The sequence below is a fragment of the Mauremys mutica genome, chromosome 1 (genome assembly GCF_020497125.1).
Source record: "Mauremys mutica isolate MM-2020 ecotype Southern chromosome 1, ASM2049712v1, whole genome shotgun sequence".
Taxonomy (NCBI): Eukaryota; Metazoa; Chordata; order Testudines; family Geoemydidae; genus Mauremys; species Mauremys mutica.
Genome location: NC_059072.1, coordinates 204,677,310 through 204,692,465, shown reverse-complemented (window position 1 = coordinate 204,692,465; position 15,156 = coordinate 204,677,310). Strand labels below are relative to the sequence as shown.

General features: G+C 43.3%; 1 protein-coding gene across 1 annotated transcript in view; it reads left to right on the top strand.

Annotated features, from left to right (window-relative positions):
* Positions 1 to 15,156, top strand: part of DSCAM (DS cell adhesion molecule) — a 644,197-nt gene that overhangs the window by 554,991 nt on the left and 74,050 nt on the right. The window contains exon 21 of the mRNA XM_045002507.1: positions 14,642 to 14,795. Within this exon, the coding sequence (XP_044858442.1) occupies positions 14,642 to 14,795 (154 nt within the window). The remainder of the gene's footprint in view (positions 1 to 14,641; positions 14,796 to 15,156) is intronic.

Genomic DNA, 15,156 nt, shown 5'->3' with positions numbered 1-15,156 from the left:
TTCCCAGCAGCACCTCCTATTCAGTACAGAGCACTCTATCTTGAACAGTGATGGCCAATCACACCAAATTGTCAGCATCGGTAAACCACAATTTAGGCATCCTCTCAGGGTAAGACAAGACCACAAGACCTCAGCCTGATATTTTTTGTTAAGACAAAATGTCTTTGGTTTTTTGTTTGGTTTTGTTTGTTTGGTTTGTCATAAAAACATCCTCAGATAAGGATTTTACCATCGTCTATTGAAACCTAAACTGAGAGAGAGCGATTGTAAATAGAACAGTGCTTTCATATTGCATGCTGCTGCTATAGTACCCTGGAGTTGGCAGAGCTCTGTTTTAAAAGCCCCCATTATTACATTTTTCATTTGAGAAAAAAAAAACACTCACTGATTTATTATAGGCACTTCTTGGACATTACACAGTTGAAAACAGTGTCCTAAACAAGAGCCAGATATTTCCCTCACTTACGCCCAGCAACCATAATATAATTTTGCACTCATCCATAAATTCTACCCCCTCCCAGTCCCATACATTAATTTGTAGGCATTCATAAAGTAGATGAAAATAGAAGAAGGCGCTCATCAGTTTTGGTGGTGGTGTTTATGCCATCTTGGCTTTGGAGATGATGTAACAAAGTGGCCCGGTATCATCTTCTGTGGGGGGACTTGGTCTGAGGACAAAGGAATAAATGTATTTGGCAGGAGTCCTTATCTTCAATCAGGTCCATAGCCAGCAAAACAAAAATGGTGGGTGCGTGCGCGTACGTGAGTGCATGTGTGCACTCATAGAGGGTGCAACTATGTAGTGGGATAATCCTTATACCACCAACCACCTCTGTTTTGGCTGGGCTGGGGAAACTTGTGTGAGAAGCTCCCTTTTCTCCTGGAGGCTAAAGGCACCAAGCTCTGCCTATTTTCCTCTCTTCCCCACTTGGCAGGGAGGGGAATCGGCAGGGGAAGAGATCTTACAGGAGAAGAAAGAAGAAAAATAGGTGACCTTCAGCTTCGCCAATTCTTCTATTCCTGTCAGGTGCTGGTAGAGCTCCACCTCGTGGCAAGAAGACCTGGAGTCCCATAACTCTCTCTCTTCCCAACCCCTCCCCCCCCCCCCCCGGCCAGGTACATCTGCTGCTGCTGCCACTGAGGAGTCTTCTTCATTTGTCCTTTTTTCATCACTCAGTGAAGAGTTGGTAGGAGAAGGTAGAGCTTTAGGGGAGTCGATCTCCTCCAAGACCAGTAGAAAGTGTGAAGGGGAGAACCTTCTTTCTGCTTTCAGTAAAGGGAGAGGATCAGTGCTCTGCACTTCACCCCCTTACTTGAACTGCTGCCTGTAGGGTTGCAGAGAATCCACCACATTAACAGAGTGATACAGAGTTTGCAAAAAGATACCAGGAAAAAGAGAATAGGTGAGAGATGAAGGTGACCAACTTTGACTACATCTCTTTAATTACTCTATGTTTATAATGGGTGGCATGTATAAGAGGCTTGGGGAGGCTAAGCCTCCCCAGAATAATTTGCCTGAATCATCAGGGAAAAAAGGCTGTCCATGCAAGAGGCAAATGCCAGGTGTGGCTCACCTCCCTTTGGAGGCTCATCATTTGCATTGTTTTTCACTTTTCAGAGACCCTCGCTGCAGGGGGTGGCCTCTCTTCCCCTTCCTGCCTTTGCCAGAAGGGTGGCGCAGCTGCTCCCCAGCCTGATGCCTGCCCCCAGCCTTAACACACCACCCCCCTCATGGGTTCAGGCTGCCTTCTTGCTCCAGAGGGAAGCTTCATGGCCACTCATCCCGGCCGCTGCCACTGCATTTGAAATCTGGAGTAAATCAGAACCAGTGCCTGATGAAGCAGAAACATTCCTAGTACCCAATCACCCTGTCCTCCTACCCCCCAAACCCAGATCATTTTCAGCCAAGACAACTTCAACTCCAGGATTCCCAGGAGTCAGGGGACCACTCACGATGGCATTGCTGCCCAAGAGTTCATCCACTCCCCAGAATGGTTAGACCTGCACACAGACTGGGAGGCAGCGCTGAGACGAGATGGGTGACTGCCTAAAAGGCATCACACTTCTCCTGTTGTCCTTGTGCCCCATAATGGACCCCTGCGCATGGTCCCCATTTCTCCATAGCCTTGCTGTGCAGGATGCTCACTGCATGACTGCCCCCAGTACGAGACCTTTCCTCTGCTAATGTGGGACCCTTCTCTCTAACGCCCCTGATGAGCCCTTCTCTTGAGCTGGAGCCCCTCTCCCTGGTTCTGGTCTCAGCTCCTGAAAATGGCCTCTAAAACACGTTGTCGCCATCTTGTGTGATCTTCCCATCTGGGGAACTTCTGCAAACTTTGTCCGCTTGCCAGCTCCCACTGCTCTCTCCCAGTGGGTGAACTTTCCTCCTTTGATCACTAAAAGGCAAAGCTGGGATGCACCTTCTCTTGCTGCTGGGATCCTGGCTGTTCTTGGTGAGGAGGGAGGCCAGAAAGCAGGATGGACATTCCCCATTTCCTTTAACCAGCTCCTGTGAGTGTGTGGGGGGGGACTTTTACAAATCTCCCCAGGAGGAGCAAGACTTTTAAAGGTAAGCAAACTAGATGGAACTGAATTTCCTCTTGTGTGTGTCAAGGGGGGAGCTGAGACCAGAACCAGGGCACAAGGAGCATTTGTTCACATGTCATGTTGACCATTTGTGTGTTAATGGTTATAAAGGTTTAACTTTTTGAATCTCAAAGTGTACTATCATTAAATCATTATTGTCTGACCTCCACATAATTTCCTGCAACTGTGAAAATTTAAATGGACAAAAACTGGGAAAAAAAGCTTCAGAATAAACATTGATGATATCTGTTATAATTATAAAAAATTAAAAATCAAATTCTGCCATGCCTAAATATAGTTAATGTTCTTTCCAGTAAAAGCAATTCTTGGGAGTCCACTGGGTATATAAAAGCCACAATAAACCACTCTGAATTAACAAAAAAATGAACAATTATTGCTGGCCATGTTGTGCACACTTCTACTCAATACATCCATCAAATGACCCTGTAGGTTTCTGCAGTGCAGATTTGCCAGCACTTCTCACAGCCAAATTCAATTTGCAAGGGCAGACTCTGATAGAAGTTCTGCTGACTTTAGGCAAAGGGAAACTGAATTTTTCAGCTTGAAACACTTTGATTCCAAAGGGCAGCATCTGGCTGGAATATTTCAAACAGAAGAATTTGATTCACAAATGAAAACAGAAAAGGAACTCTCATTGAAATCCCAGTTTCTGTCCAAGATTCCAGTAGAGGACCCCTACACCGCACAACATTGTGAACTATACTCTCTTTTCTTTTCATTCTGGAAGAATATTTTTTCATTGTGCAAAACAGAGAAAAATACAAAAATGCATCTACATTTTAAAGCTGACTGCTAACCTTAATTGCTTGCAGAAACAGATTACCATTTATATAAGAGGTGGTGAATGAACCAATTTAGATTAAATAAAAACTGGGAAGCAGAAAGAGCCTGGAAAACTGCATCACAATAGCAAGTGACAGAAGCCTCCCTGTTTGGGGGAAATAGCAATGTCAGGATAGGAAAAGGGAGACAGACCAAAGACACGTGTCTCATGCTCAAAGTCGGATGAGGAATAAAGAGCAGAATTTCATTGGTGGAAAAACAGAGGGGAAGAGTAGCAGGACTTCAGATGTGATGGGAAAGCAGAGCAAAAGACTAAGGACTCGTGACCTTATGCAAAATGTGGACTATATATGTAGTTCAACAGTGTATGGTGACATCTATCAGAAATATACTGTATTAAAACCTAGATTGCATAGCCGGTTACAAAGGCTCTCAGCTCATCACATGAGGTAATACATTTAGAAAGGAAAATCATTAAAGCAGGTTATTCTGCTGCTTCCATGAAGTGGGTCATTTAACTGAAAATAAATCAGCTATTCTGTCTGCGGATGACTTCGCCCTGATTTCAAGCTCTCAGATGGACCGCCAAGAGAAGACTGATAGAGTAGGTAGAGCAGCAAGGTGCGTGGGACTTAATATCCACGCCGGTAAGAGCAAAACAATGAAAGTAAAAACAGCCAGCTCGATGAAGACAGTAGTATGTGACGTAGAATTGGAGGAGGTGAACGATTTTAAATATCTTGGTAGTTACATATCGGCGGATGGTAATATTCAGAAGGAGATATCTACCAGAATCGGTCTTGCAGCAACTGCATTCTATAGACTTCAGAACATTTGGAGGTCGGCCATCTTGCAAATGAAAACCAAGGTAGAGATCTACAGGTCGAACGTCCGCTCTGTGTTGCTTTATGCGGTGGAAACATGGAGGACCAACAAGAAGATAGAAAGTCGGCTTCGGGGTTTTGAAGGAAGGTGTCTTAGGCGAATTCTTAACATACCCTGGCCGCAGCATATCACCAATGCTGAAGTGAGCCGATTAACGGGCATTAACAACATAGTGGATGAAGTCAAACAACGAAGATGGAGATGGTTGGGGCATGTGTTGAGAATGGGTACTGATAGACACCCTCATATTGCCCTACGATGGACACCACAAGGAAGAAGGAGGAGAGGTAGACCATTGGGGACGTGGCAAAGGACCATTGAAGAGGAAATGAAAGGCATGGGAATGAAGTGGGATGAAATTTGCTGCCTCGCTCAAGAACGAAATGAATGGAGGAGAATGGTTGACGCCTTATGCTCCACTGGGAGTGAATAAGAGGAAGAGATTCTGTCTGTGGGATGGTTAGAGATGGGGAAGAAGGAGCGATTTAAGTAAAACAGCACGCTAAAAGGATACTAAATGGAAGTCAGTTAGCTCTTGTCTTCTATTCCACCATATTAAGATGTGGAGTAAGATGACTTCACTACAACACTCTGATTTCCTGCTAAGGGAAGTATAAAAGCAGAATTAGTTTGGCCTATTGTACCTAGTGAGGACTGAAATGGAAGGTGTGCCACCTCTGCTGATGACCTCGAATGTCTGAAGGATTTCAGTGTTGCCTTTTCCTCTGCCTTATTTAGGAGGTATCTTTGTTGCCATTATACATTCCATTTTTCTCAGAAGGTTACATCTCAGCTATAAAATTGTTAATTTTTTTCTTTACTTATTGCATAAATATTTCCATGGTAGACAAAGAAATAATATGCACTTTTTGTAATTAGGGAAGGTTTAATTACATGACAAATCATAATGGTTGAACAGTAGACTAGACTGACTTCTAAATTACTTTTCAAGTTCATTTGGTCTATTTTTGTAAAAGTGTGTGTGTAATAGAAAAACACACTGCTGGGGATTTTTTTTTTATGTTAGGAAAGTATGGTTATGTAAACTCTTATCATCGCTTTCCTTTGAAAAGCTATCTTTGTTGTGCACAGCTATTACTGGGTACCCTAGAGACTGCGTGATTTGATACACCTTACGCAATGCCATACGAAATCATAATACTTCAGCAGATTATGGAAGAATTGTGATCCTTAAGTGCGTTGCCTTTGACTAAGTGCTTCACACTCTTCATCTTACTGAAACTAGTTTTCATAGTGTTTACTGGTCGCATGGAAACTCTGAAAATTGCCTAGTTCAACAGATATGAGGAAAAATGGCATTTATAAATAAATCCGCCCCCAACAAGTTCAAGTAGAAGTGCAGTGGGCCTGGCACAGATTCGGCTAGGTCTGCCAATACTTCTGTAAAAGTAAGACGGGGAGATAGAGGACCTAAAGAAGTTGTGGGGAAAGAGGAAGTAAGATTATGTTTGGCCAGGGAACCAAACCAATTGGACCCTAAAATATTATTTGATTTGGGGAATTGACAAAGGTTAAGGATTGTTCGACTTTTGTTTTGCCTGAACCAAATTTGTCCACCACTGTTTTAGACGCTACATCTTAAACTTACTTCATAAGGTAGTCAGTATCTGATCCAGGTTTGGCTTGTACACCAATCCACCAATAGGAAAGATGTATTACGTTGTTTTACATTACATTGTTTGTCCTCGTGTCAAACACAACATATGGATATCTGCTGGTGGTATAATCCCTGCATGCTGTGACTTTTGCATGCACCGCTATACATGCTCTGTCTGCTGGCTCCTGTGATTGTACAGTCAGAGAAGAGACAGATCCCTACCCACCATTCACAGGAGATCCATAGAATAAAATGGGAGGAAAAGATTACAATCAGTCTTCCTCATCTTCCTCTTACTGAAGTGACTTTTCTCTCTGACTTGCCCATCATTACTCACTTTGAGCGATTATTTTGTTGCGCAGAACATATGCACGCAGAAAATGCAGGAAGGTTGGTTATTACACTGCTTGTAATTTATTCTGTTATTTATATAAATATCATGAGGATACATGGCACTGTATGGCAGATGACCTGTGATGAACAAATACATTCCTGTTCTAGCTCTCTAGCTGCAGATTTAGGAACACAACTGGTTCTGCCTGCATCCTAACCCTGATGAAGATGTCTTTGCATCCATCTCTATCCCTCCCTAGTTTTGAAGACATGAGCAAAAACTACACAATATAATGCAAAACCACTTATGAACAAAGTGGGGGTATGGTACAGGCCTTGTAGATTAAGAGTATGATCAATTTTTTAAAAGAGGAAAGAGAAAATTGGTGACTATTAAAAAGGCAGAGTCATGGATAAAAGGTGCACTCAGGAGGGAGGCATGGCTGGAGTCAAGGTTGCTGGAGGGGAGCTGAGCTTTTTGTCTCTAATCCACATGCATTACAGGAAGTATCTATCAATTTGATTACATGGCACTTCATACAGCATGAGAGTAATTGTTTATTTAATACTTATTTTTATAAACCACACATAGACTTATTTTATATTTTTCAGCTATTTTAAAAATACTTACCTATTCATACACCATAGTCTTATTTTATAACTATTTTACAGCTTTATTACCAGCACAAATAATTGTAGATTCATTGTTTTAATCGGTCAGCTTTAATTTTTTGTTTAACATTTTTAGCCATAGTGCATATCTCTAAAATAGATTGGAAATAACAGATTAACTGATATGCACAAATGGCACTGATATGCTATACAATATCATTTTAAACACATCTTCTTTTAAAGCCCTGCTAAAAATAAAACTCGTCCTTTTTTTTCATAAAATGGTGGACTTGTCTCATTACCCAGCTTCAGATTTGGCAGCTGATGGATTTTAACAGAAAATACTGAGTATCTGATCATTTCAACACATATGGATTCCTCACACCCTCTTAAACATATATCAGTGATAGAACTCACAACCTTTAGCTCCAAAAGCACAGGGTGAAATCCTGAACCTTTGAAAGTCAATGCAAAACTCACATTGTCTTCATTAGGGTCAGGATTTCACATACAGGTTTTTTACGTCTGTAAATTAAAGAGTCATTCTTCTTTAAAGTGCGGCTCATTACAAATAGCATTGCTGGAGTTCTGTGATTATTTTCTCTCTAAGTCTCCAAGCCCAAACCTCTTCAGTTTACAAGTAAAACCATGTTTATTTCTAACTGCCACCCTTACAAACTCTACCAGTGACGTGTAGCAATGAGAGACAAGACTTGGCTGTAGTAAACAGCTAGGCGATTCTTTATTGAGGCTGTTGGACACATATATGTTCTGTAACTCCCTGGCTCTCTGCTTTGCCAACTGAGATACACAGCTTGTGCTGCCCCACTCAGTGTCTGCCTAAATCCCAGCCCAATTGGAGTAATCATGAAATGGATTACTGAGGAATAGATTACACTACAGGATGGAAGATTCAAACTGGGTTTTGTCTTACTCATCACCACTAGTAATAAAGATTCTTCTGGCTAATTCATTTCTTCAGCACCACCTGTGCAACTCCATTGTCTTCAGTAGGTTTGCAAAGGGTGCACCTAAGGACTAAGCTGGTTCTGTTGATGGTGATGTACAAGAAGGCATAGAATCCAGTTTATTATTAGCTGTGTTGACTCTGCAGCGTTAAGAAGAGTAAAAAGGAGTAACATCTTATTTTAGTCACTAATCTAAGGAGCTGTGATTCTGAATACCCCCAGGGAACAGGTCTATTGAATAAGAAGGTCATATTTCAGAATAGAATCACATTTTCTAGTAATGCTGTCATTTCTTTTACATTTTAATTTGATGCTTTTTATGCTCATGCTGGGAGTGTTAGCTGCACTGACTTTGCTGTTTCTTCACAAGCCAGAGCATAAGTCTAAGTGAGTCCCAGTGTTCATTCTTCTCTCAGCAGTCTTCAAATAGCTCTTTCAATTCATCCTAGTCCTAACCTGGATCTCTGTGATCCCATAGGAAAATGTGAAAGGAGAGGAACACTTGTGATACCTTGGAATCTTAGCAGGGTCAGGACAGAGAGAGATTTCCAAGGCAGTAATTGTCCTCAGTGCAGAACTGGCTGAGATTCAGTGCAGACAGGGGAAGCAGCTTGCTCTTGTCCCATTGGCTGTGTATCCACAGGAAATCCTGGCCTTAATCCTAACCCTGTGGATACCTGGACTGCTGCATAGAGGCATTCTTCTTCTGCAGGTTCCATAGGTTTGCCCCAGCCATGGCAAAACAGGTGGCCCGGCTGCTGTTCTGCATCTAGCTGACACCATCTAGTTACCCGCACCTTGCAGTCCCTCTGATGAAGTCACAGAGTTTGGAAGGGATAGTTAAGGCTGTCTCTAATAGCATTAACTAATCTATTTTGTAATATTTTTGAGGCTATGTGAGAGGGAAAGTATGCTACCTAGAATGTTTGTTCCTCTGATTCTCTTTCTGTTGCCTGGATTCCACCAGGTAGATGGTCTACATGGATAATTAGAAGAGAGAATGCACAGAAGGGAGAATCTGTCACATAGCTTCCATTTCATGCTGCACAGACCCAGCTGGTTTTCCAAGGTCATGGTCCATGCTGTGCTTCATAGACAGTGAACTGAAACAGCAAACAATAAACCCAACAGAGGGGAGCTGAAGAAGCCACTGCACCAGCACAGTCAGTTATTCTGGGAGGAATTTTGTGCCACTATGCACGTGCAGACTTCATGTGTCTCGCTTTTCTCCCCCAAAAATATATTCTGCTGGAGAGGTGCTGCAGTTACACTTTTTCCCACCAGTGGCTGCTGTGGTGCCAAAACAGAGCATCTGGCTCACCAGCAGTAGCAGCTGGCTGTTTTCCTCACAGCACCCTGCCCACTGGGCCAGGTTAGAAGGCCCAGGATATGGTGGAGGACAGATAGAGACTGCTGGGGGATCACATAGACTGGTGTTCAGAAGGGCTAGTTGGGGGAGACAGACTGGGGCAGGGGCTGAATGGGAGTGGGGGTGCAGCGCCACATGGGGATGGGGGCAGGAGAAGCAGGGTCACATGGGGCTGGGGGGTGTCTGAGTAGGGGTGCACAGACACATGGGGGAAGGGGGTTCAGAGACACATGGGGACAGGTAAGGGGGATGAAGGGCCACATGGGGACAGGTGCAGGGGTGGCTGAATGTGGGTGCAGGGACACATGGAGACGGGAAGGGGGTGCAGGGACACATGGGATGGGGCAAAGGGGTGCACAGGGACACATAAGGACAGGGGCAAATGTTCTTGATTGAATGGGAGGAGCTGGGGTCATATGGGAGGCTCCCCAACTCCCTAAGAATCCATCCCGCTATTCCATACTTCTCCCACCCACACCCAACACTCCAGATTCATTCTCAGGCTTCTTCCCAGCAATTATTTCCCTCTCCCTCAGGTACTCTGTTACCTCTGACTCCACCAAGCTTTTGCACTGCTTGGGAGGGTTTCAGGAAATGCATTTCTGTATTGTAGTTTAAGTGAATTATTACTCAGAGTTCTGTATTAATATGCCTAGTAAAGAATCTATTTGTCAAAAAAAATAATCCTGAATCTCTTTTGTTGTCTGCATTGTTACAGACATACTTGCTGACAGGTATTATTAAATAAATTACCAGCATTTATTCTAGAGTGTTATTTTGACAAATAAAATTTGCAGAATTTTAAAATATTGTGCACAGAATTTTTAATTTTTTGGTGCAGAATTCCCCCAAGAATAGTCAGTAGAAAGAAACCCTTGAGCAAGTTTAGCATTCCTTTCAGCATAGGGCATTCATAATGGGACATGCAAAGCCTAATATATGACAAGGAGACATTTCCTTTAAAATGTTTTATTACAACTTTTTTTTAATTATTTAATCTTCTTGCTCATAAAGCTCCCTTTCCCCCTTATTCAATGTAAGTCTCTGACATATTAGTCTAGCTGAAATTAAAGAAAAAAAGCTAGAAGTAAAATCAATTCCTTGTCACTGGATGTCCCCAAGTGTTTGGTAGTTAATGTTAGGGTATGTCTACACTACGGGATTATTCCAATTTCACAGAAACCGTTTTTTAAAAACAGATTGTATAAAGTCGAGTGCACGCGGCCACACTAAGCACATTAATTCGGCGGTGTGCGTCCATGTACCGAGGCTAGCGTCGATTTCTGGAGCGTTGCACTGTGGGTAGCTATCCCATAGTTCCCGCAGTCTCCCCTGCCCATTGGAATTCTGGGTTGAGATCCCAATGCATGATGGGGCAAAAACAGTGTCGCGGGTGATTCTGGGTAAATGTCGTCACTCAATCCTTCCTCCGTGAAAGCAACGGCAGACAATCATTTCACGCCCTTTTTCACCTGGATTGCCCTGGCAGACGCCATAGCATGGCAACCATGGAGCCTGTTTTGCCTTTTGTCACTGTCACCGTATGTGTACTGGATGCTGCTGTCAGAGGCGGTACTGCAGTGCTACACAGCAGCATTCATTTGCCTTTGCAAGGTAGCAGAGACGATTACCATCCCTATTGCACCGTCTGCCATTGTAAATTGGCGATGAGATGATGGTTATCAATCATTTTGCACCGTTTGCATTTGGAAATTGGCAATGATGGTTATCAATCCTTTTGTACCATCTGCTGCTATCATGGGTGCTCCTGGCTGGCCTCGCTGAGGTTGGCCGGGGGCGCATGGACAAAAATGGGAAAGACTCCCTGGGTCATTCCCCTCTTTATGTTTTGTCTAAAAATAGAGTCAGTCCTGCCTAGAATATGGGGCACGTGTACTAGACAACCAGAGAGCACAGCCGCTCTGTGTCAGAGCCCCAGAGATCCCGCAGAAATGATGAGCTGCATGCCATTCTAGGGGGTGCCCCTGCAACAACCTCACCCGTTGCTTCCCTCCTCCCCCAACCCTCCTGGGCTACTGTGGCAGTGTCCCCCCATTTGTGTGATGAAGTAATAAAGAACGCAGGAATAAGGAACACTGACTTTTAGTGAGATAAAATGAGGGGGAGGCAGCCTCCAGCTGCTATGATAGTCCAGGCAGGACATTAAAGGGTGTGGGGGGGAGAGGAGCGCAGCCTCCCGCTGCTATGATAGTCCAGGCAGTACAGAATCTTTTCTTTAGACATGAAAGTGGCGGGGGGCTGATGGAGTTCAGCCTCCAGTTGCTATGATGAGGACGGTTACCAGCCGTTTTGTACCATCTGCCGGGAATGACCGGGAGTCATTCCTATTTTTACCCAGGAGCCCCCGGCCGACCTCACCGAGGCCAGCCAGGAGCACTCATGGGCTGATGATGACGATGGATAGCAATCATATTGTACCGTCTGCCACCGGGAAGGGGATGCTGGTGTTCAGCGCTGCAGCACCCCGTCTACCAGCAGCATGCAGTAGACATAGGGTGACATTGAAAAAAGGCGAGAAACGATTTTTTTCCCTTTTCTTTCGGTGGGGGGAAGGGTGTAGATTGATGACATACACCCTGAAACACCAGGGAAAATGTTTTTGACCCTTCAGGCATTTGGAGCTCAGCCAAGAATGCAAATGCTTTTCGGAGACTGCGGGGACTGTGGGATAGCTGGAGTCCTCAGTACCCACTCCCTCCCTCCATGAGCGTCCATTTGATTCTTTGGCTTTCCATTACGCTTCTCACGCAGCACTGTGCTGAGTCCCTGCTGTGGCCTCTGTCTATCATAGCCTGGAGATTTTTTAAAATGCTTTGTCATTTCGTCTTCTGTAACGGAGCTCTGATAGAACAGATTTGTCTCCCCATACAGCGATCAGATCCAGTATCTCCCGTACGGTCCATGCTGGAGCTCTTTTTGGATTTGGGACTGCATTGCCACCCGTGCTGATCAGAGCTCCACGCTGGGCAAACAGGAAATGAAATTCAAAAGTTCGCGGGGCTTTTCCTGTCTACCTGGCCAGTGCATCCGAGTTCAGATTGCTTTCCAGAGCGGTCACAATGGTGCACTGTGGGATACCGCCCGGAGGTCAATACCGTCGATTTGCAGCCACACTAACCCTAAACCGACATGGCAATACCGATTTCAGCGCTACTCCTCTCATCGGAGAGGAGTACAGAAATCGGTTTAAAGAGCCCTTTATATCGATATAAAGGGCCTCATTGTGTGGACAGGTGCAGGGTTAAATCAATTTAACGCTGCTAAATTCAGTTTAAACGCATAGTGTAGACCAGGCCTTAGATGTTGAAATGCAAGAATTCTGTTAACCAGTTAGAAACTGAAATGGTTTGCTAAATAAGCTTGCTAAAAAGATACCAGTTGAATATGGATATATTTGCTAGTTATGCCAAATTCAATTAATGAATTGATTCAGTGAAAGAGTGAATAATTAATTGAAGTAGATACAAGTGCTAATATTGTCCAGTCTCTGTGGCAGTCGGAAAGGAGCCGAACATGAGGGAGCTTAAAAGGAATTGGAGACACCAATGTTGTGATTCTTCCACCAACGGAATGGCAGTAAATGTCCCAGTGGCAATGGAGGTAGTGATCAGACAACACATTTTTAAACAAAGCATTCCTTCTCCACCCTAAAGGCAAAATGGAGTTTAACATGTTGTTAGTTAACAAATGTTCTAACAGGAGTACTTGTGGCACCTTAGAGACTAACAAATTTATTTGAGCATAAGCTTTCGTGGGCTACAGCCCACTTCATCAGATGCCCACATCTGTAGCCCACGAAAGCTTATGCTCAAATAAATGTGTTAGTCTCTAAGGTGCCACAAGTACTCCTGTTCTTTTTGCAGACACAGACTAACACAGCTGCTACTCTGAAACCTGAAATGTTCTAACATGATCCATTTTTCCCAGTGTAGAAGATGCCATCTCAAGGGTAGAGGAGTATGCATTGCCCCACCAGTTTGCTGAGACTTCCTGTCAGTTCAGACTACAGAGGTGTTAATTGACACCTGAGAAACGGCCCGTTTATTCTGAATTTCCTTTTGAAGGACAATTTATGTGAACACTTTCAGGTCAAAGTCTCCTTTGAAATACCAATTACTTGGAATTGGCCTTTACCACCCTGAGATATTTGTATATCAAAGGGCATTCATGCACCCAACCTGTCTGTTTTAATGAACCTTGAATTATATGAATATTTATTTGTAATAAAAAAAAATCTCAACACAATTGTAATTTGCATCATTAATACTCTAGTAGCCTGGCATTAGCTAATGAGACCCAAGTGTAATGTTGCATATAAAAAATATTCTGTTTTATTCCTTTGAACTGATTGGTTATCCTGGCTGTTTTTATATTCAAGATGCACAGAACCCATGTTAGAAATAAAACTGGATGTTCTGACTGTACGTAATTGTTAACTACTGGCTTCAATATTTTTACTGCAACTCCTTTCTAGCTGAACCAGCAGGAGAAAGTAAGTTGGTAATAGTGTGGTGTCAGACAGTAATATCACAGCTAGCTCCTGATACTCAGCACTGTCTATTGTATTATTCCAGTTGCATTTACTGTTCAAGCCTGAGACAAAATTTCCTTCCCAGATCAAACCCTCAGAAGAATAAAGCCTCATTGTACGGTGTGTACTTACATACAAAATCCCTGGCCATCCTTAAATCCCCATGCTTCTTTAATTACATAGTTTACAGTGTATCCAAAATAACCTATCTCACCACAACTGGCACTAGCTGGCACCTTGTTAGTATCTCTCCAGCACACAGTTGAAGCATATTGGTGTGGCAATTTGGGGAAGACTGACCGTCCACTGCCCGCATTATACCTATTATCGTCCTGATCCATAGCTGAGAATCTTTAAAATCGAAAACAAAATTCATTTTGTGACTAAACAAAATTTACGTGGAATGGAGGTAATTTATAAAGTTTAGATCATCCCATCGGAGTAAGAAACTGGGTTAAGTCCTTCAATCAAAGTATAGGAACCAGGCCTAAAGATGTGGGTGACCCATCACAAAGCATGTCTGGTGAATCTAATCAGACAAATGAGTGAATATTCTCTCAGGATGATTTGACTACAACCCACTGGGCAACGTGTTAATAAGAACTATTCATGGAGTACCATTGTCAAATATGTTAATTAAAACTATTCATCAACCCAATTAAAAGAAACAAAGTCATAAAAATCTTGATCTATGAACAGACAATTTGCAAAAAGAAATTAGGGCTAAATTCACTGAATAAATTGATTTCAAAATGTAGCCCTATCCTATTAAGTACCATGTGCAGTATATTTGGAGCAATTACCATCATTCACTCCAGACGTCCAGAGGTAAAAGACTTGAGCGACTCCACTCAACAATCTTTCTTTAGATATTGTTTATTTTAGTTTGGAAACATTTGTCTCTCCCATCACAGGTAATCAGCGAGTTTGAAGCCTCTCCTGACTCATTTTCCTACAGAATCCCCAACTTGAGTCGGAATCGACAATACAGTGTCTGGGTGGTGGCTGTCACTGCTGCAGGAAGAGGCAACAGCAGCGAAATTATCACCGTGGAACCATTGGCTAAAGGTATGGAGACTGCCCTTTATAAAATAGCCTGTCTGTTTGTCTTTTAAGAACACCAGTTACTAACATACCTTAATTGTCATTGGTGTTGTGGTTTGCTTATTTTTAAGTTTCAGTTCTAAGTTTACCGAATGGTCTGTCTGTGTGGCAATCAGAGGTATACCTGTCTTAGCTTTAATTGAGCTAGTAAAGCTGAAAACAACAGTGTATAAGGATGGCAGAACTGCAAAGGGTGGGGGGGTAGTGCCCTCACGATGGACATACTGGAGGGGTGAGTGCACCCCTGCCAGGTCTCGGGCCTCAAGCTATCACATCTCTCTTGGGGTGGAATGACACATGCCTCCCAGTCTCAGACCAGGTGCTG